The sequence below is a fragment of the Delphinus delphis genome, chromosome 2 (assembly GCF_949987515.2).
Source record: "Delphinus delphis chromosome 2, mDelDel1.2, whole genome shotgun sequence".
Lineage (NCBI taxonomy): Eukaryota > Metazoa > Chordata > Mammalia > Artiodactyla > Delphinidae > Delphinus > Delphinus delphis.
In genome coordinates this window covers 172,616,517-172,641,560 of record NC_082684.1, presented here as the reverse complement: position 1 = coordinate 172,641,560, position 25,044 = coordinate 172,616,517, and the positions used below count along the sequence as shown (strand labels likewise).

At 43.0% G+C, this 25,044-nt stretch overlaps 3 protein-coding genes across 3 annotated transcripts in view; 2 read left to right on the top strand and 1 right to left on the bottom strand.

The window, feature by feature from the left end:
• RSU1 (Ras suppressor protein 1) overlaps nt 1-19,527 on the top strand; it is a 278,381-nt gene extending 258,854 nt beyond the window's left edge. The window contains exon 9 of the mRNA XM_060006303.1: nt 19,378-19,527. Coding sequence (XP_059862286.1) covers nt 19,378 — 1 coding nt within the window. The 3' untranslated portion in view covers nt 19,379-19,527. The remainder of the gene's footprint in view (nt 1-19,377) is intronic.
• On the top strand, nt 1,862-11,291 carry C1QL3 (complement C1q like 3). Its single transcript, XM_060003784.1, has 2 exons — nt 1,862-2,591; nt 8,631-11,291. The coding sequence occupies exons 1-2, from the start codon at nt 2,004-2,006 to the stop codon at nt 8,808-8,810; spliced, it is 768 nt and encodes a 255-aa protein (XP_059859767.1). The 5' UTR covers nt 1,862-2,003; the 3' UTR covers nt 8,811-11,291.
• Nucleotides 12,042-25,044, bottom strand: part of PTER (phosphotriesterase related) — a 29,758-nt gene continuing 16,755 nt past the window's right edge. The window contains 3 exon segments of the mRNA XM_060006304.1: nt 12,042-12,252; nt 18,599-18,625; nt 18,627-18,731. Coding sequence (XP_059862287.1) covers nt 12,042-12,252; nt 18,599-18,625; nt 18,627-18,731 — 343 coding nt within the window.

Sequence of the window (25,044 nt, the reverse complement as noted above, 5' to 3'; positions counted from 1 at the left end):
TCCCAGCCATCATCCCCGTATTGACAAGCAAATGTCACCCACATTTGAGTGACACCCGTTGCTCCTGAATATGCAAAAGTATGATGTACGAATCAATTCTACTTGTTTATTTAAAGCCCTTCTTGTGTGTCTTATATATTTGTTGGTGGGATACCTTGCCTCACAGCTACTCCGGGGGCTTTCCGTTAATATTATAAATCCAGCCTGTTCCTTCTCCTGTTTGCCACAGCAGATGGGAGCTCTCCTCTCTCATACTTTGCTTCTGTTCCCCCTCCCCCAAGACACACGCGGGAGATACGCTCCTAAACTTACAGGACTCTTTCTATACCGTAGGAAAATATCTTGCTCAGTACTTTGGTGAAAGCTGCTTGCTTTATCTGAAGACTTTTGAAGGCATCTTGACAAGTGCCTATTTCTCATGCCTGTGGCACCTTTAAGTGAATGCAGCTTAGGTCAGTGGCTGAATCTCCTGAAAGGCTGCTAGAATTGTAAGCCTGTAAATAAGTGTTCGTATGTATACACCCACCATCTGCAGCGTTAGTAGAAAGAAGCAGCCCTTCCCCGCTTTGATGCGGTGGGCACGTTCATTTAAATCATTGAGAAGCGGCCTTTGTCTCTTCAACACACCTTACTGTTCTCTGGGAAACATCTTATTTCATTTTGGAAGGCTGGTGAGGAAAACCATAAGGTTAAAAGAAAAAATCACATCTACCATCTGGAAAATTCTAGAGGGCTCTCCTTATGTTAAAAGTGGCATTTTGAACAAACACCTGAAACGCTGATGGTGGGTGAGCCATTAGAGAAATGCTGTCGACCCAGCCACCCTCCTTTCAACCTTCAACTGCACCCTCCGACTGGGGCTGCAGGCAGTGGGGAAACAGGGGACTTAGGTGTGACTCTTGAGTGCTGAAGGCTACAGCACGTCTGTCTCACTCCCCACCCCCATCTGTCCAGCGAGAGCGCCGCCATCGGCTGGGCTCAGCAAGGGAGTATTCAGAATCTCACTGTTCATCCATGTGCAGAGGGTGGGGGGAGAAGAGAGGCCGAGGGGGGGAAAAAATCCCACATTGTCAGAGTAATGCCAAACTCCCTTTGAGTGGGATGAGAAGAGCAGATGCCGCAATGAGATGCCAAAGCGGCTCCCCTTCCTCTGCGCCTTGGGTGCCTATAAATTGCTCCGGCGCGCGTTTGTCAGCCTCCTCTTCTCCTGGCAGGTGGTACCCAGGCAGAATTCTGCGTTCAGTCTCTCTCTCGCTCCGCTCCCGGCGGTGAGGCGCTCGCCGCTGCCCGCCAGCCCCTCCGCTCCAGCCCGGAGCCTCCCCGAGTCGCCGGTGCCCAGCGCCGCCGCTCCGCGCCCCCGGGGGGCGCCTGGCCTGAGCTCGCACGCCCGGCGCGGGGTTTGGGGGATGCGCATCTATTAGAGTTCTGGTGGTTGCCGAGGAGGAAAAGAAGAAAACAAAAACAAAAAAAGCAGGAGGAGGGCGATCCCAGCGAGCGAAAGAAGAGGAGGCAGAAAAAGGCAACTTCAGACGGAAAGTTGGTGCGAACTGGCGCAGTCGGCAAAACCGGCAAAGTCGATCGCGGGCGGCGGCGGAAAAGTGTGAGCGGCCCCGGCGAGCGCGAGGGGCTGCGGCGGCTCTGCCCTCCCGGGGGCCGCGCCGGCGCCGGCGGCAGCCACAGGTGCGAAGGGGCTCGCGGGCGGCGAGAGGGCGCCCCGCGCACCCCACCCCCTGCTCGGGGACTTGCGCGCAAGTCGCCGGGCGTCCGAGCTCCCTCCCCAGCCGCAGCCTCGGCTGGGGGGGAGCGAGAGCAGGCGAGGAGCGGCCGGCGCGCGCGCCCGCCCAGGGGACTCGGGGTTCGCAGGGGGCTGTTTTCGGCTCTGAGGAGGTCCCCGCCCAACCTTCAAAATTTTGTCCAAAAGCAGACAAGAGGATCGCCCCGCGCTGAGCCGGCTGGTGGGCAGCAGGAGGCGCCTGATCGCCGCCGGGGCGCTGGGGGTGGTGATGGTGCTTCTGCTGGTCGTTCTCATCCCGGTGCTGGTGAGCTCGGCCGGCACGTCGGCGCACTACGAGATGCTGGGCACCTGCCGCATGGTCTGCGACCCTTACGGGGGCACCAAGGCGCCCAGCACGGCCGCCACGCCCGACCGCGGCCTCATGCAGTCCCTGCCCACCTTCATCCAGGGCCCCAAAGGCGAGGCAGGCAGGCCCGGGAAGGCGGGCCCGCGGGGGCCCCCCGGTGAGCCCGGGCCGCCGGGCCCCGCGGGCCCGCCGGGCGAGAAGGGCGAGCCCGGCCGCCAAGGCCTGCCGGGCCCTCCCGGGGCGCCCGGCCTGAACGCGGCCGGGGCCATCAGCGCCGCCACCTACAGCACGGTGCCCAAGATCGCCTTCTACGCCGGCCTCAAGCGGCAGCACGAAGGCTACGAGGTGCTCAAGTTCGACGACGTGGTCACCAACCTCGGTAACCACTACGATCCCACCACGGGCAAGTTCACCTGCTCCATCCCGGGCATCTACTTCTTCACCTACCACGTCCTGATGCGCGGAGGGGATGGCACCAGCATGTGGGCCGATCTCTGCAAAAACAACCAGGTGAGCGCGGGCAGGCGGCGGGGAGGGCGGGGAGGGAGCGCGGGAAGGTGCAGGCGAGAGGGAGGAGACCCCGGGCACGGGGGTGGGAGCCCGCGGAGGAAGGGCGCGGCAGCCCCGCTCCCGGGAGCCGAGAGCGAGGGGCAACGCCGTTCTACCCCGGGAAGGCTGGGGTCGTACGCCAAAGAGCGCCCGGCGGCCTGGAGACTGTGGTTCCCGAGCCCGGGACCGGCACTTGGTGCGCGCGACCCCCGAGGGGTGGAAGCCGGGGTTCGGTCCCCGGGACAGTTTGTGCACCGCGGGGAGTCCCGGAGCAGCGAGCGACCCCCGGCTGCGGGGTTCTCAGCCGTGCGGAGTCACTGTCAGGCCCTGGCGGGGATGGGAGGGCTGGGGGAGCCAGGAGTGGGCGTGTCAGGGTGACAAACCCGGGGGAGAAGGACCGGGGCCCAAGGGAGAAAGAAGGGGCGCGGAGTGAGTCCGAGCCGGGCGCGTCCAAGGCCGAGGCAGAACCACGGGGCCGGCGGTCGCAAGGTCCCTGCGGCGTCCCAGACCCGGGAAACTCACAGATAGTCAGATTCGAGATGCAAAAACTCTGCTTTAGATTTCAGCTGAAGAAGGGGGAGATGTAATGAGTGCTGCTAACAAAAGGAAAAGTTGAGACTCTGGGTTTGTGCCGTAAAGCACGCTCGCAGACACAGAACCCAAACTCCACTGGCTGGAGGCGGAGGGCGCACGGGCAGGTGGTCGGGAGGCCGGGCGGAAGAGCCCAGCCCCGGGGCTCTGGGCCTCACTGCCAGCGAGCCCCAGGGCGCCTGCGTGAGGGTCTTTCCAACCCAGCCTTTTGCTCACAGGCGGCAGTGGCCTTGGCCTTGGCTGTGAAATAGCCTCAGATCAGCCCTCGGCCAGAGGACCTGCTCTCCTGAGCCGAGATGACCGGCGCTGCCACAAGGGCCACTGGTCTGCAGTGTTATGCTGGGGCCACTTCCCCGTTTGCTTGAGAAATTCGCGGTCATTGCAAAACCAAAGTGTGTCCCATCTCTTCATCGGGGGAGAAAAATAATATTTGTAATTACCTCAAAGTGTAATCAGACCCTCTGCAGGCGCTGAATCAGCAGCCGCTGGGGGAGACCTTGCAGCCTGCAGTCTGGGTTGAATGCCTGGGCTTCAACTTTGCTTATTGGGTGGTCCAGGGAGTGCCCACCCCCCACCCTGCCGTGGCCAGCTGTGATTTTACAAGGGCTCTCCGGCTTCAGGTCACTTCTCCCTCGAATTCAGACCTTTCTAGCTGTAACCCAGGTTTCTATTAGCAACATTAAAAGCAGAATTTATTCCAAAGTCCTAATTCACAGTGTCAGAATTCTTCCAAAGTGAAAGACAAATACCCTAAACGTATAAGAGGAAGGACAAAATATCCTGTCCCTCCCGCTACCTACCACCCCTCACTTCTAAAGGAATTCAGAAGTAAGTAGCTTAAGGGACCCTAAGGTCACATAGAACAAAAAGAGGAAAAATGGCCACCAGGAGGCACTGACAGGGTTGTTTATTATAGTTCTTATACACGAAAATAATATTAAGATAAATAAAAATTATTCACAGAGCAGTGGGACGGTTATAGGTAAATGGCTAAAAAGGCCATGACGCACTGTACCAAAATAGAGCTATTGTGTCACCCTAACAAAATGACTTGTGAACAGCCCCTCAGCAGGCAGAGATGAGGCACCCATTTATTTACAAATTGGCTGTCTTCTGACTCAAAGGTTACGTCTGGCAGATACTGTCAGGCTGGAGAGATTGTTTTCAGAGGTATTAATTCAAATAGAATAAGATTCAAGTTTTATCAGTGTATAAAAGCACACTTCTTTAAGTATGTGGAAATTGCAACTGCATGAAAAGCTAGGGAACAGTACATTTCAGTTAGTTTAAATGTTGATGCTGAGGCCCAGGTAAAGATTCCAAGGAAACCATTCCATATACGTTTTCTGTGTACATTTTGGTTTTTTAAAAATTTTTTCATTGTTTGGAGTGCAGCATGCGTCTTTGTATCATCCTAGCATGTACATTCTATGAGGATGGAGGGGGAAGAAAAAAAAAAAAGGCACAACAGCTGACCTTAAAATGTCTCATGCTTTGCATTGGCATATTAAGCTGATACTTCTACAAAAGGTGAGCAACAAGTTATTCAGAAAAACAAATATAGTAGAAAACGATATATTTTCTAGTTCAGCACAGACTGTTTTGCAAAATGGTTATTGCAATATTACTGTTAAGGAATTCTATATCTAGAATAGAACTGTTTTGTAAAGTCTGGTCTGCAGGCGTTGCAGATGAGAAATCTTTACAAATCCTTTTTTAATTAATATTAAAGAAAGAGTTTTTCCTTGATTTTCAATTTTGCTCTTGTCTGATCACTTCTTAGTTGGCAGGCAGTTCCCCCCTCTGAGCTGACCTAATTTGTTTTCATAAAACAGAAACTCAGAGATCCATGTCAGTGTAATGTTCTATGGATTAAGTGGATTTGGGAAGCACAGAAAAATTAAACTAAAAATGCAGTTCACTCTAGGATAGAGGAATGCCTCTGGACGACAACCACATGAGAACCATTTTATTTATGCTTTGTGTTTGAATGCAGGATCACAGATGGAAACATCAAAGGCCAGTAAATTAACCTGATGCGCCACTTAACCTTTTGTTTATGATTCCACAGAAGTATAATGAGAATGAAATTATGAGAGCATCAGTAGCGATTAATTAAATTAGCAAATGTTACCATAAATATTGTCTCTAATGACAAACCCTCCCTAATAAGATAACGCTAAGGCCGCATAGCCTATTACATTCTCACAAACACAGCACTAAAAGGACCACGGTTCTCAGATTCCCCAGAAAACCATCAACCTAAATTTAATCTTACCATGTCTAAAAAGCCCATGACAGTGCATATTAAAGGCAAAAGTTGGACTCAGATAGCTTTCCATAGAGACTGGAAATATTTTTTTAAATGTTTGTATACATTTAGCAGGAAACCTGAATAAAAAAATATTGCTATTTGAATACAATCACTGTAATACCACTCTAATAAGCCAGTCTAATAAAAACTAAAACTGACTTAAGGTTAGAACTATAAAATAATTAAAGACTAGTTTTTACTCTAAGAATTTATTAGTTATGGCACCATTGAACATGACATATATTGGAAACAAGACAGTTTGCGGGCTGTTACTCATTTATTAGCAAGATTAATGAAATGTCAAATGAATTATCTTTTTAGGGGCTGTGAAACGTGCACCAAAGATCAGCAGAATCTAAATAGTTAACTTACGAGATGGAAAGGTATTAGAGTACATTTAGGTAGAAATGGGTATATCGGGCTAAGGAACGGATGCATCATATCGTCAGAGAAAAGGCTGAAATCTGTGTACATTTAGGAACCTGAAAATAGCCTCCAGGGTGGACGCATTACTTTCCTCAATAGTCTGATGGCTTAAAGGAAGAATTGTTGGAAGTTACTGGGCTGGATACTACAGCTTGAAATTTCAGGTCCCATTATACCTTTAGAGTGGGATCAGGTGAGCGGGCATGCTAAAATCACGCAAGGTACTCTGCAGTGTGGCAGGTATTTTAATTGGGAGAGTCTTATGGTTCAAATCTTAGAGAATCACTTTCATTAAAAAGCAATCACACTGGCTTTATCCAACAAAGGAAGTGAAAACCATAAGGGTAACCTTCCAGTCTGTGGGATCATAGTAATGCATTTGCAGGGTTTTGTGGTAACACCTACGGAATAAAAATGCTAACAATTTTGTGGGCTCGTGGTTCTATCCCGCGGGATAAAAATTGCATTTTATGTATATATATACGTATATATATATGTGTGTGTATATATATATATATATATATATATTTAAGACTGTTGTCTCTAAATCAAGTGATTTTAATGAACCCCAGTTCCCAAATGCCCTCATGTAGAAAACAGTGGTAAAGCGTAATACCCATAGAACTCAATACTAAATACCTAAAGCACTAAATAAACGTGTGTGTCTGGTTATTAATCATAGGTGAGAAGTATATCATAGATTGATAATTAGTTAATAGATTACTAATATAGCTAATTAGTATTTTATATTTTAATTTTTCTCACCCATTAAAAATCCACACATTAAAAAAAACATCAGGTCCTAAGAGTACGGTTCTTTCTCCTTGTAGATTTTTTTTTCCCTGGGAACTAATGACTAGATGAAATTAATGAATCAAAGCATCCAACTCCTATACACGAGTGATTAATTCCTAGGAAATATTATGACATTAAATTGTATTATTACTTAATGGTCAAAACAGATCAACTCACCAAGTCGGTGTATATATTTAAGTCAGTGCTTGTGAGCACAATTATATTTTGCTTTCATTTTATGAGTGTCAGCACAATGTTAAGAAATTCTGAATCTTTTAAGCCCTTTTCTCCTTTTGCTATATGATAGCCAGGAATAAATTTTTTAAATACTACTCAAATTACTTTACAAGTTCAGCAGTGTCAAAGAGTCTTCTCCTTTTTTACCATTTCAGCATTAATGTGAGAACGTACCACATGAAAATTTAATTTGAAAACCAATCATTTAAATTTTGATGTCTCATTTCTCTCATTTTGCCAAGTGATAAAATCTCACATGCTGCACCCCAAGTCATGCATTATTACGTAGTGCAGGTTTACAAAACCACTAAATCACTTGCTGTGTTATTCGGAGAAATATCATTACAGTGGAAGAGAAACAAGCCACAAAGTAGATGTTTTACTGAAATAAATCAAGTACACGTCTGCCTATTGAAAAAATTTTTTCCAAGTCAGAATCAAAATAGAGCTAAACGGATATGAAGCCTAATTGGAGTTGAGGATGTGACAGAATGTCCATATTACTTGATATGATGGGTGGGCAACTGGACTGTTTGCAAATGTCTGTCAGCTCACTAATGAGATCACGGGCTCAACCTGAGTGGATTAGAAGCCAACCTCCATCCTCAAAGCAAACCACACGTTTAGAACCACCTCAATATGAAAGGGTATTCAATGAGATCATTCAAAAGAATTTAGAAATTTTAGAGACTTCAAATTCTAGAAATGTAGTTCCTTCTATAACTTGTAGATGTGTTGAAATTAAATAGCTTATTTACGTACACACATCACAATTAAGCGATAAAAAGGCACAAAGAGAAAAAAGAACTCTGAAGACTTTGAAACCAAAGATGTTTCATTGAGTTAAGCTTTGGGTACAGGGGCTTCTCCTTGAATTAGATTTCGAAAGCCCAAAATCAAAATGATTTTTCTTTTTTGCTTCCTGTATAGTAGAGTTACAGGAGTGGGATTTCTTTGAGTCTGTACGTACTGTGGATCTCAGTTTTCTAATAATCATGGGGACCAACAGAAATTCGGATTGAACTTCTGCACTCAAACAGCTGGTTAGGATATCGCTGCCTGGCTTTCATTAAAATGCAAAAAAGTGGCCGTTTCAAGAAGTGATTGGGCACAGAGTCACAAGGAATTAGAAAAAGTCATGATTTAGGAAGAGAATAGAGTGGTATGCATTGCTTACCACATATAGTAAAAAGAAAAACAAAGACTGTTAGAATCACCTTCACGAAAGCACTATTTTCTCCTTTCCAATAACATAGTCGAAACTGTTACAAAGATATCCTCATAAAGCCCCAAGGCCAAGGTGGACTTGGCTGTGCTAAATTCAGTGCCATGGCAGCCAGTCTGCTTATGATGCTGTGTGAATGACAAAAAAAAAAAAAAAAAAGAAAGAAAGAAAGAAAAGAAAGCCTGAGCTTTGTGACCACCTAGAGGGGTGGGATAGGGAGGGTGGGAGGGAGGGAGACGCAAGAGGGAAGAGATATGGGGATATATGTATACGTATAGCTGATTCACTTTGTTATAAAGCAGAAACTAACACACCATTGTAAAGCAATTATACTCCAATAAAGATATTTTTTAAAAAAAGAAAGCCTGAGAATTCTCTCTTACAAATTCTAATTCTTGTCTGTTTCACGCAGGTGCGTGCTAGCGCGATCGCCCAAGACGCCGATCAGAATTACGACTATGCGAGCAATAGTGTGGTTCTTCATTTGGAGCCAGGAGACGAAGTCTACATCAAATTAGATGGTGGGAAAGCCCACGGAGGAAACAACAACAAATACAGCACATTTTCGGGATTTATTATCTATGCTGACTGATCATGCAAAAACCAAGCTTATTACTCTGAGTTTGGACACTGGATTCGTGTGGCTAACGTCAGTGAATCGAGGACCCCAGGGGATGCCGGATGCGGGGCGCCTCAGCTGTGTGTATGTGGGGAATTCAAATGCTACCTGACTCACATCTGTATACTCAGAAACATTATGTAAAAAAAAATATTAAAAGCAAGATAAGCAGATGTTGATCACTACCGCCAAAGCAAATATTCCTATTGTTCGTGTCGATGTGAATGAAGTCCTATATAGATCACAAATTTTTATAGAAAAATCTAAGACACTGAATTATTTCTTCCATATATATGATACTTTGGTGTACTGTGATCTTGCTGCTCTTATCCATATGTCAGCTTTGGTTCTTGTGAGTTTACCTGCTTATTATGATACTCGGGGTCCATTCATAGTGTAGGGAAGAATGATTTTTACCCTGCAGGAGGAGGTCTCATTGACATAATGCTGCTTTGTCCCCAAAGAAATTGTCTGCCTTGTACTCCTGTTAACTTTAGAGCTAGACCTGGGAATGATTCAACTTTAAGCCTTAACCTGGAATTTTCTGGATTTGAGGGAATTCCCAAGCCTGTGATCATGTTTCACATTCTTTTTTCTTAGGAATCTTCTTTCCTCTCTTTTCGGGTGATAGTCTTTAAAAGTAGAGATTGAACTTGTATCATAGGATTACCCTCTAAGTGTGTAAATGTGTAATTACGTATGGTATTTAGAAAAATCCCCCTGTGTCCAGTTTGTCAATAGAATGCATTTAGGTTTACTTGGAAAGTCAGAGAAATTTATTCTTTAGTGTTAAATCAGACTGAGGCTTTTGCCTTCTTTGGAACAAAAGATTATTCGTAACCCAACGCATATAGGTTTAATTTGCGCTGGTGCATGCGTCACCAAGGGGACACTAAGTAAGGCCTTCAAATAGTTACTACAAGTCATGGCCTGAGGTTATTTCAACGTGAACAATTTCACATATAACCAATACGACAATAAAGTGTATATATTTTATACAAATAACCTGCTACATATATATATGTATGTGTACATATATATATGTCAGATGAAATATATGTGTGGCTTCAGACCATAGGCACAATAGCTGTATAGCCCCAAAAATTTAATTTAAAGAAGTGTACGTGTAGGCACACACACAAACGTGTATAAGTTATTTGACTTATCTTGGATTGAAATATATTTTGGAAGACAAAAATATATGAAGTAGCAAAATAATTTAGATGACTTCTAAGAATTATCCAGAAAATTAAATTTTATTAGGTTAAAATGCCCCGGAAATCATGTGTCTGTAAATTAGGTCTGTGGCTTCTTTATTACCATATGCCAATCAATACTTTCACTGCGTTCTGTGGCCGACTGTTACTGTTAGGACTGCAGAGATGAAGTAGCTGTCCTTTGCAGTGTTTATGAAATATATGCATTTGAATGAGCAACGTTTTTCTTTTTTCTCAGGTGGACCGAAGCTGACAGTAAAGTAGATTTTGAGAGTAGTGCAAATCCTTCCTCTCCGGTTAAAGTACACTGCCAAAAGCCATCTCTTTAATCTAAGAAAAAGATTTAAAATGCGTGTTGATACGTCCTAACTATCAGACAGCTTCCACTATTACAATGAAAAATCTGTTCCACTCTCAGGTGCCTTTGAAGACTCTTTGAGAAGTAGATTTCAAAAACAGAGATTGAAAAATCTTCCTGTTTTACTGGCGAAGGACATTTGCATTTTTTTCATTTAAAGGAATTAGTTTGTTCTGTTTGGCTCATTCCTCTTGGATACTTTCTGTTCTAATACACAGAAAGCTTGATCATCGTTGATCCATGGAAATATCTTTTATTTAGCCAACCTCAACTTTCCAAAAGAGTTATGCCTGGTGTTCCCATCTGAATGTGCTGTTTGCTTGGTTTAAATGCCTTGGTCTGAGTAACTCTCATGATTTATATGATTAAAAACATGTAAGCCCGTTTATCAAGAATAATGGCTAATTCTATTTGGCCTTTCTAATATGTAAGATAACTCATAAAGGAATTGCAGTGGATTTTATTTCCATTTAACAATATGTATTTATCAAAGAGGAATTAGCAGTAAGGGTTTGGAGATTTTTTTTTTAGGTAACAAATCATAGCAAAGGATTCAACCAAAAGATTAGCTTATAAACAGCAGAACAGGTCAACTGAGAGTTTTAAAAAGGCTTTATTTACACAAAACATCAGGGCTGGGTGTCTTTTAAAGAGTTGGCTCTAGAATCAGACTGTCACTTCTAATAGATCTGACATTTTCTTCAGATAAGTAAGCGTTATTTTCTCTGTTCAGGCCCAAGGAAAGACAAATAAAAGGTAAAGGAAATAAAGAGAATATACATAAGGCAAACATTTCTCTTTTTTTTTTTTTTTGCATTCTATATTATTAATTAAATTGTGGCCTTTGTTACTATAAATGTAATGATTCATTAAACTATATTATGTAATATATTTTGACTTTTATGATTGAATTTTTCTAATTGAGTACTATGTCATGTGTTCATGTCCCCTTGTACAAATTTTTCAAAACACAACAAAATTTATAGGAAAACTGGATACCAGAAAGCCACAGGCAACGAAACTGATGTATTATCAGTATATATAGATAGGTGAACAGCATATAATTAACCTTCCACAATATTTTTACCATTGTGAGTTGGTAATTATATTACAGTATCTTTTGAAAAAACAGTCTCAAAATGTAACTCCCCTTGCTGCAGAAGCTATTTTGTAGTGCCATATTATTCATTAAGCATTAATTAAAGGACAGCAGGATAATTAGTAGAATCATCAATATTACAGGAAACATTAGATTGCTCCAGAAAGGGGTAATTTAACTAGAAACACTTTAAATTTTCTCATGCAGTGCTGGTGACAGATTAAGAAAACAAAACAAAAGGAAGCAAAACTCCACTAAGGGGATGTAGACTGTAAATCGTTGTTTGGATATGGGTACTTTTGTCTTTATTTTGTTAAGGAAAAACAATAGGGCTTAATTAGGCTCAGTAACTCCCTAAACGTACAGATGTAATAGCCAGTTTCTGAGAAGGCGGAAGTCTTCTAATTCTCCTAAAAAGGAAATGTTCTGTCAGTCCAATGTAGCTCTGATTAATATCTCACAGTGGGTTTGAAATCCCTGTCTGTTCCCTGCAAGCTTTATACTCAAGGTATGAATTCAGAACAACCGTCCTATTTGAAAGTTAGCCATTGCTTGGGGTTCTCTATCAGTATCTTATCAAGTGCAGCCTCAGTTATGCCTCTAAACAACATTTTAGGAACAGTGTTGGTAGGTATATGAGAATAGCCGTGACCTCCCTATTTCGTCAGCCGATGCTTCGTGTGTATGTCATGTGCCATCAGAATCCGACCTTCATAGCCCTCATCCACCGGAAGACGTACCCTGTGAAAAATGTTAACTCATTATATGGCATCGGTCTCACGTTTACAGTTTTCAGGGTGCCTTAAACTTTTTACTCATAAACCTATTGTGTTGTCATAAAGATACCGTCTTCCCTTGCGGCACGTGTCCTGGGAGACCCTTAATAAATATTGTGTGGTGATGATAAAGATATTACCGCACCCTAGTAGGAACATGATCCTTATTCCCTGCACACAGAAATCCCCAGCTTGTGATATTTATGATGATGCCTGGCAGTCCTGCATTAGACACAGCTTCTAACAGGATGCGCCAGTTTGCATAAGTGGCCACTTTAGCATTTTATTAAATAACTTTATTCTGGATTTGTACCCAGCTCTCCATTCTAAAATGCCTCGCTTAGTCGACCCATTTTTCAGATTTCATTCTCTCTGTCTCTCCTTTTTCTCCTAGCAAATAAAATCAACGACTGTTTGTGATTAAAATAGGGAAACAAAAGGAATCCTTGTACAAGTAGAACATTCTGAGAGTAAAATCAGTTGGTTTGAAAATGAAGGGCATATGATGAGCTTGATAGTTATTTTTAACTATCAAGTTAAAAATTATTTTTAACTATTATTGAAGTATAGTTGGTTTACAGTGTTATGTTAATTTCTGCTGTACAGCAAAGTGACCCCATTATACATATATATATTCTTTTTCATATTCTTTTCCATTATGGTTTATCACAGGGTATTGAATATAGTTCCCTGTGCTATACAGTAGGACCTTGTTGTTTATCCGTTCTCTGTGTAATAGTTTGCATCTGCTAAACCCAAACTCCCAATCCATCCCTCCCCCACCCGCCACCCCCTTGGCAACCACAAGTCTGTTCTCTATGTCTGTGAGTCTGTTTCCGTTTCGTAGATAGGTTCATTTGTGTCATATTTTAGATTGCTAGTCATTTTTAAAAGGTCAGTTACGGTCCCTCTGCGCTATTCCTTTTGAAGCCGATGGGAATTTTGACTTAGTAGTAGTCTGGGAGCATTGGATTAAATTGGCCAATAAAAATTTACTCTTTCTTCCTTCCATTTCATTAAGATTGCTATAAATAATGAGCTGTTCCTTTAAATTTATAGTGAGTTGACTACAGAATGGCTTCCTGCCTATTGTCTAAACATCTAATCCTCTTGGCTTTGTTAAGTGCTGTAATCTGTAATGTGAGTCGGTCACCTCTGACAGCCACCATCTGTATAGGTCTGGACCCTGGGCAGTGTCTGCCGTGACTTCCATGGGTCTCTGATGGCAGGAGATGCAGCTTGGAGACCATGGCTGTTCTCTGGCATTTTCTGTCTTGTCTTGTCGATCCCTAGATTTCCAAATGGATCTAGATGGATGGGTAGCGCCTTCCGCCAAGGGCTAATTATTTGAAAGGTATCTTTTTTGTTTCAGTAGCATTTCTCGGCATTCTAGTGCCTGAGTCATATTTAATAACTACTACAGCAAGCAAAATGTGGGCCACTGCATCAAAAAACTCGAGCACAAAGCCTTGCCCTCTGAGAACATACATTTTAAAAGAAATTACACTTCAAGATTAGATCTTATATTTGCAGGCCAAAGGAATGCCAGAAAAGAGCCAACCTGGGTGTTTTGTCTAGAAATCTGCATTCACATCACACGTACCTCATGTGTGTCCTAAGAATACTTAGAGTGCTCGCTGTGCCACCACCATTATTTGCTTCTTTCTTTCTTTCTTTTTATTGAAGTATAGTTGATGTACAATAGTATATGTTACAGATGTACAGTATAGTGATTCACAAGTTTTAAAGGTTATACTCCATTTATAGTTATTATAAAATATTGGCTCTATTCCCTATGTTGTACAATATACCCTTGGAGCTTATTTCATACATAATCGTTTATACCTCTTAATCCCCTACCTCTGAACTCCCTATATGCCTACCTACCCCTCTATAGGGGTAGGGCATTACCTGCCTCTCTGAGATTTGTATAATGTCCAAAAGTCCTGATCTGAAGTTACTTGTGGAATGAACTCTCTTTAAGGGAATTATTTAAGGCCGTTATATGATCGTTTATGAAAAGAGAGAAGGATTTGACAGATGCATGCACAGTGCTGAAACGTAGTGTGACAAACCTTGATCCGCAACTGAAAAGGAGTATCACCTTACCGGAAATTTTAGGGTACACTTTCCCCTGTGTATTTTCTGAGCATTTCTCAACATTTTTGTCTCTTTTCCTTGTCTGAGAAGAAGAGATATCTTATTACTACAGAGGCACATTTGTGTAAACAAATTCCTGTAAGAGGCCTGTGTCATATCCTGAAGCACAAAGCCACTGAATTGCGCAGTAGTGTGGACAGATACTCATTTCAAAATGGGAACCCTTAGAACTCATTAAGTCAAGAATCTGGAGACTAGTTATCTCATGAGAAAGAGAATGTTCTGGCTCTAGACACATAATTATATCCTGACTCTCAGGAAAACTGCCTGGTCACTCCTAAAATAAGAGATCGTCTCATATGCTGCGCCATTGTGTAGAAGAACAGTATTTAGAGAGAGACCGCCAGAAGGAAGGAACCAATACAGAGGAGAAGACAAAAAATCACAGTAATTATAGCAATACAAATGAGTTCGTGTTTTGCAAACAAATATTAGAGAGAGACTACAAAGTGTGAAAAGGCAGAGATATAATAAGATTGAGAAATGGAGCATAAGATTGAAAACAGGTGTTAGACACAGAATTTCTGGTGCTGAAAACCAGAGGTAGGCAGAAGCGTGCTTCTCTGTTCTTGCACTTCAAAGCTTTGAGATTACTGAGGCTCAGAGAAGGACTGCTGATGAATGATGAAAATCAGGCGCCCAGGAGGTAGGGACAAGGGGATACACACACAACCCAAAAGTCATTTAGTAATTACCGTGAGCTGTACTTGAGTCCAGGGACTTAATGCATGGTTTTAATTTACAAAGATTAAGGATGCGTACATACACAGATACATAGACATACACAAACACACATGCACATATATATACTTTTTGATGTATTTCCGTACATCTAGAATGTTTACATTTAGCTCAGTGAAAGCTCATATCCCCATAGACCTCCCTCTGCAGATTCCCTCTTTTATTTCAGGTCTAGGAGAGTCATGGAAAGCATAGGGGTGGAGAAGATACAGCTCACTGCCATAAACGGGCTTAGAGAAACAAAGCAGGTCCTGGGAGCAAACTTCCTATTTCCAAGATGAATTGTAAAACGTGTGTTGAGGGCATTCATCAGGAAATCATGGTTTTGAGGTCATGAAAGATGAGGAAGGTCTACACAGCACCCCATTTTAAATTCCAGAGAATATTCATCTCTGAGTATGGTCCAAGCTAGTAGGACTCTTAGGAAACCTGTTTGCCTATATTGAGTGGTACTCCTGGGCAAGGAAATTAAAATCATAAAACAAAACAAACAAACCAACCAATAAATCTGTTTATCAAAGAACTGGTTTGAGTAGTAAAAAAACAAAAAAAAAGCCCTAGAGATTCTGGTCAGAACAGTCAAAGCAGTTTGCTCGTGTAGAGCTGAGTGTCTCCATATTTATATACAAAACTACCATAACGTCAGTCAACTCTGTCTGATGATATTAAACTTGAAGCCTATTTTACTGTTAATAAGCTCATCAAGGAGGTCTGCCAGTACACAGGGACAGTAGAAGGCATACATGTAAAGATAGACTTCCCGGGGGAAAGACCCTAAGGCTGTGTGAGCTGTGGCCACTGGCTCAAGACCTCCCCATCAGACCCAATGTACATGTGTTCAACTCCTGCTGCTTGAGCCCCACAGTTTCTGGACATCACTTCTCTGCTCCAGTTTGGCTTTTACTCCCATTCCAACCAGTTTTCTACAGTCAGAACCCTGTTCTGCTCCGTGTCGCCATGGAGAACCACTTCCACTCAACCTTCCTTTCCCCACTCTGACCAGGAGTTCCATCCTTCTACTTTTTTGCTCACCTTCTTCCACTATCTGTATTCACCGATTTGCTTCAAGCATCCAGGGATTTTCCCCTGCTATGTTATTCCTGGACATCTCTCCATCTCTCTCTACACTTTCTTCCCTCCAGCTTGGACCTCGTGACCCTCATCTCAACCCCTCCGTGATCCCCGCCATATCAACCACGTTTTTCAGACGGAATCCCAACCCTCAAGCTCTCTGTCTCCATCTTCTACTTCTATTCACAAAATTTCTTTGGTCCTACTACCAAAACACAAAACATTTTTTAGGAAAATAATCACCAAATCATGGACATTGGTGCCAGTGGACAGTCATGCAGTCATGATCTCTGGCCTCCACTGGGTCTTCCACACAACAGTATCTCTCATTCATTCACCATCCACTCCCAGCCTTTATCCTCCTCTACAAGGTCCTGCCCTGAATCCATTCCTTCCTTCTCAGGAGATGACCATGTCTCCTTCACAGGCGCCCTAGAGATCACACGGGACCATGTGTCCTCAGTTTCCTGTTCCTCTCACCAAAACACCGTTCTGCACTCACTCCATTACCTGCTGCACCTGCTTTCGTTTCCATGGAGAAAGTATACCTCCTTTCAACCAACTTCCTATTTGCTGCCCAGATTCCATCTCTTTGTCTCCTCAGGAGCCTTCCTCTGTATCTCTTACCTGTCCAGATTTTTTTTCGGTTAACATTGACGGGCCACTTCCATAGTCTACCCCAGACACTCAGCTAAAAACCGCATATTTTATTTCATATAAATTCTATAATGACCCTGTAGATTAGGCACCACTTCCCTGGATTCATTCTCTCTGTCTCCTAACAAAACCTTCCTTTGGTCCTGTCTGGACTTCTAGCTCCAGCGCTCCAGCCCTGCTTCCCTTTACTATCAAGCTTCTTGAAAGAGTAGCCTCTGTCCTCTTCGTCCCCTTCTACTCGTTCCTCAAGCCTTTTCTGCCAAGACTGCACTTATTGACTGAAATAAAGACTTCCCGGGCTTCCCTGGTGGCTCAGTGGTTAAGAATCCATCTGCCAATGCAGGGGACACGGGTTCGAGCCCTGGTCCAGGAAGATCCCACGTGCCACCAAGCAACTAAGCCCGTGTGCCACAACTACCGAGCCTGCGCTCTAGAGCCCACAAGCCACAACTACTGAAGCCTGCGTGCCTAGAGCCTGTGCTTCGCAACAAGAGAAGCCACCGCAATGAGAAGCCCGCACACCACAACAAAGAGTAGCCCCCGCTTGCAGCAACTAGAGAAAGCCCGTGTGTAGCAAAGAAGACCCAACACAGCCAAAAATAAATTTAAAAAAAAACAAACAACTTCCTGATTGTGAAATCCAATGGATACTTTTCAGTCTTTATCTCACTTGATATCTGCCACATATTAAAAGTGTTCAAGCCCTTCTGCTTTAAGTATTCTTCTCCAACAACTTTCATAAAAATGCATTTCTCTGATATTCTTAATGCTTTGAAAATTTCTCAACCTGTCTCTGAGGGTCTGTTCCTGAGTTCATCCCTTAAGTGTTGGTGGTCACCAGAGCTCTGTCCTCATTCTCTTCTCTGAGTGATCTCATTCATTCCTACGCTTCCAACTGTCACATGCAAGCCAACAATGTCTAGATTTATGTCCAAGTCTCTGTCCTGAGCTTCACACCCTTATCCCAGGGCCCCACCAGATAGCAACACGATATTCCCAAGATAAAATCATCCTGTCAATCCCAAATCTATTTCTCCTCCCACATTCCCTAACTTGGTGCATTCAGTCTTCATATCACCATGTAACCAAGACAAACCAGGTAGCATCCAGCCTTGACTCCGGAAATTTTCCACTTGGTTGCAGAGAATGACTTGTACAATTATTTGCTTTCACCCCCAAAATATTGGACAATTTTGAGAGGTTGGATTTTATGTAATGTTTGACCTTTAGACATTATACTTATAGCCTGTACGTTGCAGTCACCTCTTTAATGAATATTTTAAGTAAAGCATTTCAAAAATTAATTATAGGAGGTTAGGACCTCAGGTGTGGCCAACCTGAGAAAGAAACAGCTTACTTTGTTAAGAGTAAAAAAGAGGGAAATGTCTTTTGTTCTTTTATTGTCAGAGCAGAGATTGAGTATTGTCTGTATTTCTTATCAGCTGCCCATCTGCGCTGAACTAAGGCTTTGCGAAGCTTCTGCCTACTTAGACTGATTCATTTTCTCCTCAAAATAATATATAGAGATTTGCCTTCCTGAAACAGCATTGGTATATTTTTCTCTGCAAGTCCCTGGTTCTGCCTGCTTACTGTTTTCTGAATCTTTGCTAATACCCACCCAGATAAGAAAATCCAAAAGAGATGGTGAAAGGAAAGACCATGAGAGATTTCATCACGTTTACCTTTCAATTCTTTTATTATCATTGGGCATCCGGGTTGAACTGATAATGGAAAAGTTCAGAACCAAAGAGATCATATTCCAAGTAACAGCCAAGTTGAGCCAACTCCAGTAGTTCCCTCTTGTCAAGGAGAGTCCTAGAGACAATAAGACAGACATATTGTTACTCTTTGTTTGTTTGTGTGCGGTACGCGGGCCTCTCACTGTTGTGGCCTCTCCCGTTGCGGAGCACAGGCTCCGGACGCGCAGGCTCAGCGGCCATGGCTCACGGGCCCAGCCGCTCCGCGGCATGTGGGATCTTCCCGGACCGGGGCACGAACCCGTGTCCCCTGCATCGGCAGGCGGACTCCCAACCACTGCGCCACCAGGGAAGCCCCATATTGTAACTCTTAAGAGCATATTTTCCAGGTACTTCCCTGGTGGCCCGGGGGTTAAGACTCCAAGCTTCCAAATGCAGGGACGCCAATTTGATCCCTGGTGGGTCGGGGAGCTAAGATCCCACATGCCACGTGGTGTGGCCAAAAACAAACAAAAAAACAAGAGCATATTTTTCACATAGACAGATTCAAAGTTTTAAGCACACCATGTACTGGAATGTAGTTGAAATCAAGTAAAAGAACTTTTAAGTTGGCTTTTATGATGTGACTATAAAATAGTTCAATTTGTTACCAGAAATTAGGGAAAATTCCCATCCAAAAGGGAGTTTTCCCATCTCAAGGACTTGGGAACTGTAGACATTTTAATTATGCTGCCATTTCCAAGAATTTTGTAATTCTTTTTCAGAATTGTCTTCAGGATATGCTCCGTATTCCTTTGAAAATCCTTAGTGGGACTGCTGTGAACTGTGGAAACTATCAGAGGAAATTTGGCATCAGGACTGGAGAATTAGGTGAGTAATACTGATCTGGATAAAACAGGAAGCCAAGGTAAGGTAACAGGGCGATTTTCTTGTGAGGATCTGTTCTAAAATTAATTCCAAAGCATATGTGAATATCATTGCGATTTTTTTTAGAAAAAGGAGGGGCAATACTCCTACAGATATTTATGTTCTGGTGTGTTTATTTTTTAAACAGAATTTATTATTTTATGATAATTTTACGGCTATCTTCTCACTTCAGTAGAGATCATAGTAAAAATATCACTCTTTGTAAGACTGTGTAAATGAATGGGAAAAGGAGAAAAATATAGGATGAGTGCAGGCTACAGACAGAAGAGTTGAGTCTGGAACGAGTAGATTATCTCAAGAAATTGAGACTCTAACAAGTAAAAAGGAGGCCTAAAATTAACTCCCAAAATGCCATCGTAGAGATTCAAGCACAGAGAGAAATAGGAAAGAAAGAAAGAAAAAATCCTACCAGGAGGCAATATGGAAAAAATGTGAAGGAAAAAATACACCTCATTAAACATTGTATGAAGGGAGTTAAGGACCTAGAGGAAGGAAGTGATTGTTTGGGATCCAAGATGGGCTTGGAGAAGAGTTGCAACGTCAGATAATCCTTGTCTTATTAGGGTTTTGTCCATTCTGATATCCTATTACTTTGGCAATGCCAGGATGCCAGGATTAAAGCACTATTGTATGTCTATAAATCTGCTTCTAAGGGGTCAGAAGTATTTTCAAAGCCTCTCTTCCAAACCCTAGGAGGACCAATTAAGCCTCTGTGTCCGAGTGTGAGAGGGCTCTGCTGTCCTGGGCTGCTGCCGGAGAGTTGGTCTTGACCTTCGCTCAGCCATCATATCGTAGCTGGCTCGTTTTTATTCTGTTCACCCGTTGAGCGTAACTTAGAGTTCACGATGTTGTTTAAGGCAGGGAGGCTAAAAACGTCTTTCCTTTATGCTATAAAATGCACATTAGCTCTGTGCTACCTTCTATTAATACCACTCCTTTTCTATCTTCTTACCATGGAGACCATTTTTGCTTCCAAAATTACTAGGCTAAAAGAATATGTGTTTTACTATAGTAAACATATTCTGTTTTCCCCAAAGAACCATGCTTAAAAATGAAATATACACAATTAAAATAACATAAGGGGGAAGAGATAAGTTTAGTATTTTTTTCCTTTTCTAAATTTTTTTATTATTTTTGTCTGTGTTGGGTCTTCGCTGCTGCGCGCGGGCTTTCTCTAGTTGTGGCGAGCGGGGGCTACTCTTCGTTGAGGTGCGCAGGCTTCTCATTGCGGTGGCTTCTCTTTGTTGCAGAGCACGGGCTTTAGGGTGCGCGGGCTTCAGTAGTTGTGGCTCGTGGGCTCTAGAGCGCAGGCTCAGTAGTTGTGGCGCACGGGCTTAGTTGCTCCGCGGCATGTGGGATCTTCCCGGACCAGGGCTCGAACCCGTGTCCCCTTCATTGGCAGGTGCTTCTTAACCACTGTGCCACCAGGGAAGTCCCAGTGCTACATATTTTATCCTCAAAGGACATTTTCCAGAATTACGTTGACTTTGTGTGCACATTGTGTGTTTTAATTTTTATTTTGAAATGTAGTTCCCTCCCCGCAGTAACCTCAAAAACTGCACTTGAAAAATGGAAGTTATCCGAAAAAGTAAGAAAGGCTTAGTTTGTGGAGGTCTTCAATCAGTAGCTCAAAGCATAACGACATATAATAGACAGGATTTGACCATTACAGGTATTTTGGTTATTTCTAATAATATGGTCAGAGGAGGAGAAGGAACTATGTTCATTGTGACCATTGCTTACTTTCTTACTAGGAGCCTTATGTTGCTCTAAGCCTCTTACAAATACTAAGTGGCACATATTAAGGGTCTTCTATAATGAGGTCCTCTCTCCTGAAGTTCAGACCTGCATGCCTAATTGCTTGCCGTCTCTACTTGGTTGTCTAATAGGCAACTCAAGCTTAACATGCCTTGAACTAAACACCTCATGTCCTGCCCCAAACCAGCTGCTCCAACTAAGTTGATGGCAACTCCATCCATCCAGTGCTCAGGCCAAAAATCCTGGAGCTTTGTCCTGTTTCTTCCTCTGAATCACTCTACATCTAGCCCATCAAGATAGACTTTTGGTTTGACTTTCAAAATAGGACCAGAATCCAAATACGTCACCACCTCCCCTGCTACCCTCCTGGTCCAAAACACCATCTTCTCTTGCAGGATCCCTGCAATAGATTCCCAGGTACTCTCCCTACTTCTCTACCTTGCCTCTGTTACAGTCTATTCCAATACAGCAACCAAAATCTATCTACACACCTAAGTCAGATCAGGTCTCTCCTCCGCTCACAACCCACCAATAGCTCCCCATTTCCCTCCGAGAAAAAGCCAGGGCCTTAACAGTGGCCCACGAGGCCCTGAGTGATCTGCATGGATGTGGTCTTCCAAAAACCTCATCTCAGAGAGGGCTGGGGAACGTAGGCATCTAGACCTCCAGATGTCAATTATATATAAATCCTGCCTGTATTGGAAATGTTATCGGAAGAATGGTACCGTAGGCAGGGATCACTTTCTAGAGGAAGACGAACATGTTCAGTAAGATTCATCTACACGTGGAAGTTTCAAATGTAATCCCTGGGAATTCTTACCCTGTAGAACAGCACGTAGAAAGGAGTGTGTCTTTGAGGGAAATGGTCCCTCTGTAAAACACTCTTAAAAATTTCACAGTCATATGTAGGCGAGAAAATTTCAGAAAAGAAGCAGTTAAGCTGATTTTTTTTTTTTTTTGTGGTACGCGGGCCTCTCACCGCCGCGGCCCCTCCTGCTGCAGAGCACAGGCTCCGGAGGCGCAGGCCCATTGTCCATGGCTCACGGGCCCAGCCGCTCCACGGCACGTGGTATCCTCCCGGACCGGGACACAAACCCCCGTCCCCTGCATCGGCAAGCGGACTCCCAGCCACCGCGCCACCAGGGAAGCCCCTAAGCTGATTTTGACCATCAGGAGAATGCTGTTTAAAAAGGAGGCAGACAAATTTGCTGTCATTAGAAAGCCAGGATAAATATACACACACACACACACACACACATACATACACATACATACAGGTATGTACATACATACATACATACATATTATTATTATTAGTGACATTTGATGATGTGACACACCCTAGATAACTGAACATTAGTGTGAAGGCAACTAAGATATGAGTGCACTTAAATTCTCCCTATTGAAGGAGGAAACATAGTATAAAATCCATGGGGAAAAGTAGGTCAATGATCAGACATACTTTTCAGAAGACAGCCCTGAAAATAAAATGAGTTTGGTATTAGATATTCATGAGGCGGTAGGATGGAGAAGTAGGTGAAGCAAGAAAATAAAACAATAATCCTCAGGCAAAATAAACGGCCCTTTCTCATTTAATCTTTACAAAAACTACATGAGAAAAGTATGATCATCCCCATTTTATAGATGAGGAAACTAAGTCTCAGAAAAGCTTGTAAGTCTCAACTTCCCAAAGGAGGAGGTGGTGAATAAATGCAAATTGCGTTCATCTTCAGAAGCCATGTTCTTAGACCCTGCTGCCCCTTTTGTGATGACAGCATTCACCCGCCTCAGCTGCTCCATTCCTTACGTCAGCACTTACCTATGGAGAAAAACACCCCATCACAAAAGCATCTCACCTTGCACCGTGAATGTCTAACAAGGTGACTTAACTACATTAAACTGACATTCAGCTGGATGACTTCCAGGGATTGTCAAGGTGCTACTGAAGTTGCATTTATGCATGTGAATTTTTTTTCACTTGGAGAAAGGATTGACCCCAGATGTCAAAATGGTACCAGGGGAAAATGTACTCTGCCTGACGTCTGTCAGAAGAGGATTAAACGGAGGTCCTGCCCCTCCATGATCTCATAGCACTTCTTATAAGAGCGAAGGTGTCAACCGCAGCCAGTTTTCCTCATTCCATATTCTATATCCGTGAATAATTATATTCTCTCTTATTCCAGTCTTCCCCAGCCTTTAAGGTATATATCTTTCACCTCTTGCCCTAAATAGTCAATGAGGTGACTCTGAGATGCAGAAGAGCTACTGCATTTCACACTGCAGAAAGTCCCTTCTTCCAGGTGAATGAAGTTGATTGCAATGTCATTTGTAAAATGTCCTGAGATTTCCCAAGAGGAAGATGAGGTGCTCGAATCAAGTATTTGTTCTTGTTATTCATACTATATCATTTCTTTTGTTGCATGTTTGACACTTTTGCTCTTCAACCAGTAAACAGATTCTCTCTATGTAAGGAACGGGCTTATATTTATGACACATATATTGCTATTGACTAAGAAAATGGTTCTCTGATGCCATTTGGCTATCTTCGTTTTCAGAATATGGTTATCACGTACGTACATGTTTTAAGGCCAGTATTAAAACGCAAGACAGTTGGTTCTGTTTTTCAAACCTCTTTATATTCTAGATCTGATCCAAGAGCTGAGGGGTGTAGTTTAATGTCAAAATGCACTCTGAGTGGGAACAAGGAAGTCTGTGTGAAGAGATAATTTAGACAAGGAGCTTTGCGCTCTCTGGGAAGCGAGAACTAAGAAGCAGAGGAAAGGATATAACACGTGGTGTTATCAAGATGATGACATTACCTAACATTTGTCTTGGGTTTTTATAGTTTCAAGATACTCGCAAATACATGATTTCATCTCATACATTCAAGCACACCTTCATGAATTCATGCAGCCAACATTTACTGTCTTGTGCTATCACCTATCCCGTGCTAGCCTTTGTGCTGGGATACTCCTATGAATAAGAAATTTAAGCTGCTGTCTCAAAGAACTGAAAGTCTAGGGAAGGAGCTAGATATCTAAATTAATAAGTACAATTAAATGTGTTGAAAGCTTTTTATAGTACAAAGACATACAAAGTATTATGAAAGAATAATGAAAGAGGTGACTCCTTTGAGTTGAGTCTTGAAGAAAACTATTTAGATGTAGGTTGGTGGGGTTTAAGTGTCCAGTGATGGATGGATGATCCAGGAGAACACCTATTGAGAGGTAAAAGAGCTTGTCATTTCTAGAAGATAAGGCTGTAATTTATCAGAGCTAAAGTGCATGAGGGGAGACGCATCTATCCATCCATCCATCCATCCATCCATCCATCCACCCACCCACCCATCCATCTAATAAGAAATTGTTGATCATCTACTTACTATGAAGTATGAGCTGGGGAAAAAAAGACAAATAATACAGGGGCTCATCCTTCAAGAAGATCAGTGTCTATTAGGGAAAAGAGACATGGAAACACAGAATGGCTTTTCAGACCTTACCAAGTCTAAGAAAGTACTACTAGGAACTGGGTTGACACAAAGAAGGAGACATCAAACACTGCTTGGCTCATCCAGGAAAAGCTTCATAGAGAACAAAATCTCTGATGAGTTGTATATTGAAGAAAGACTCTGCCTAGTAGAGCAGAGAATAGGGTATTTCCACCAGATGGACTAGGTTGGAAATAGGTTACTCGAAGTCACGGGCAGTGTGGCTTTAGCCCAGATTCTGCCTATGCACTAGAGAGGG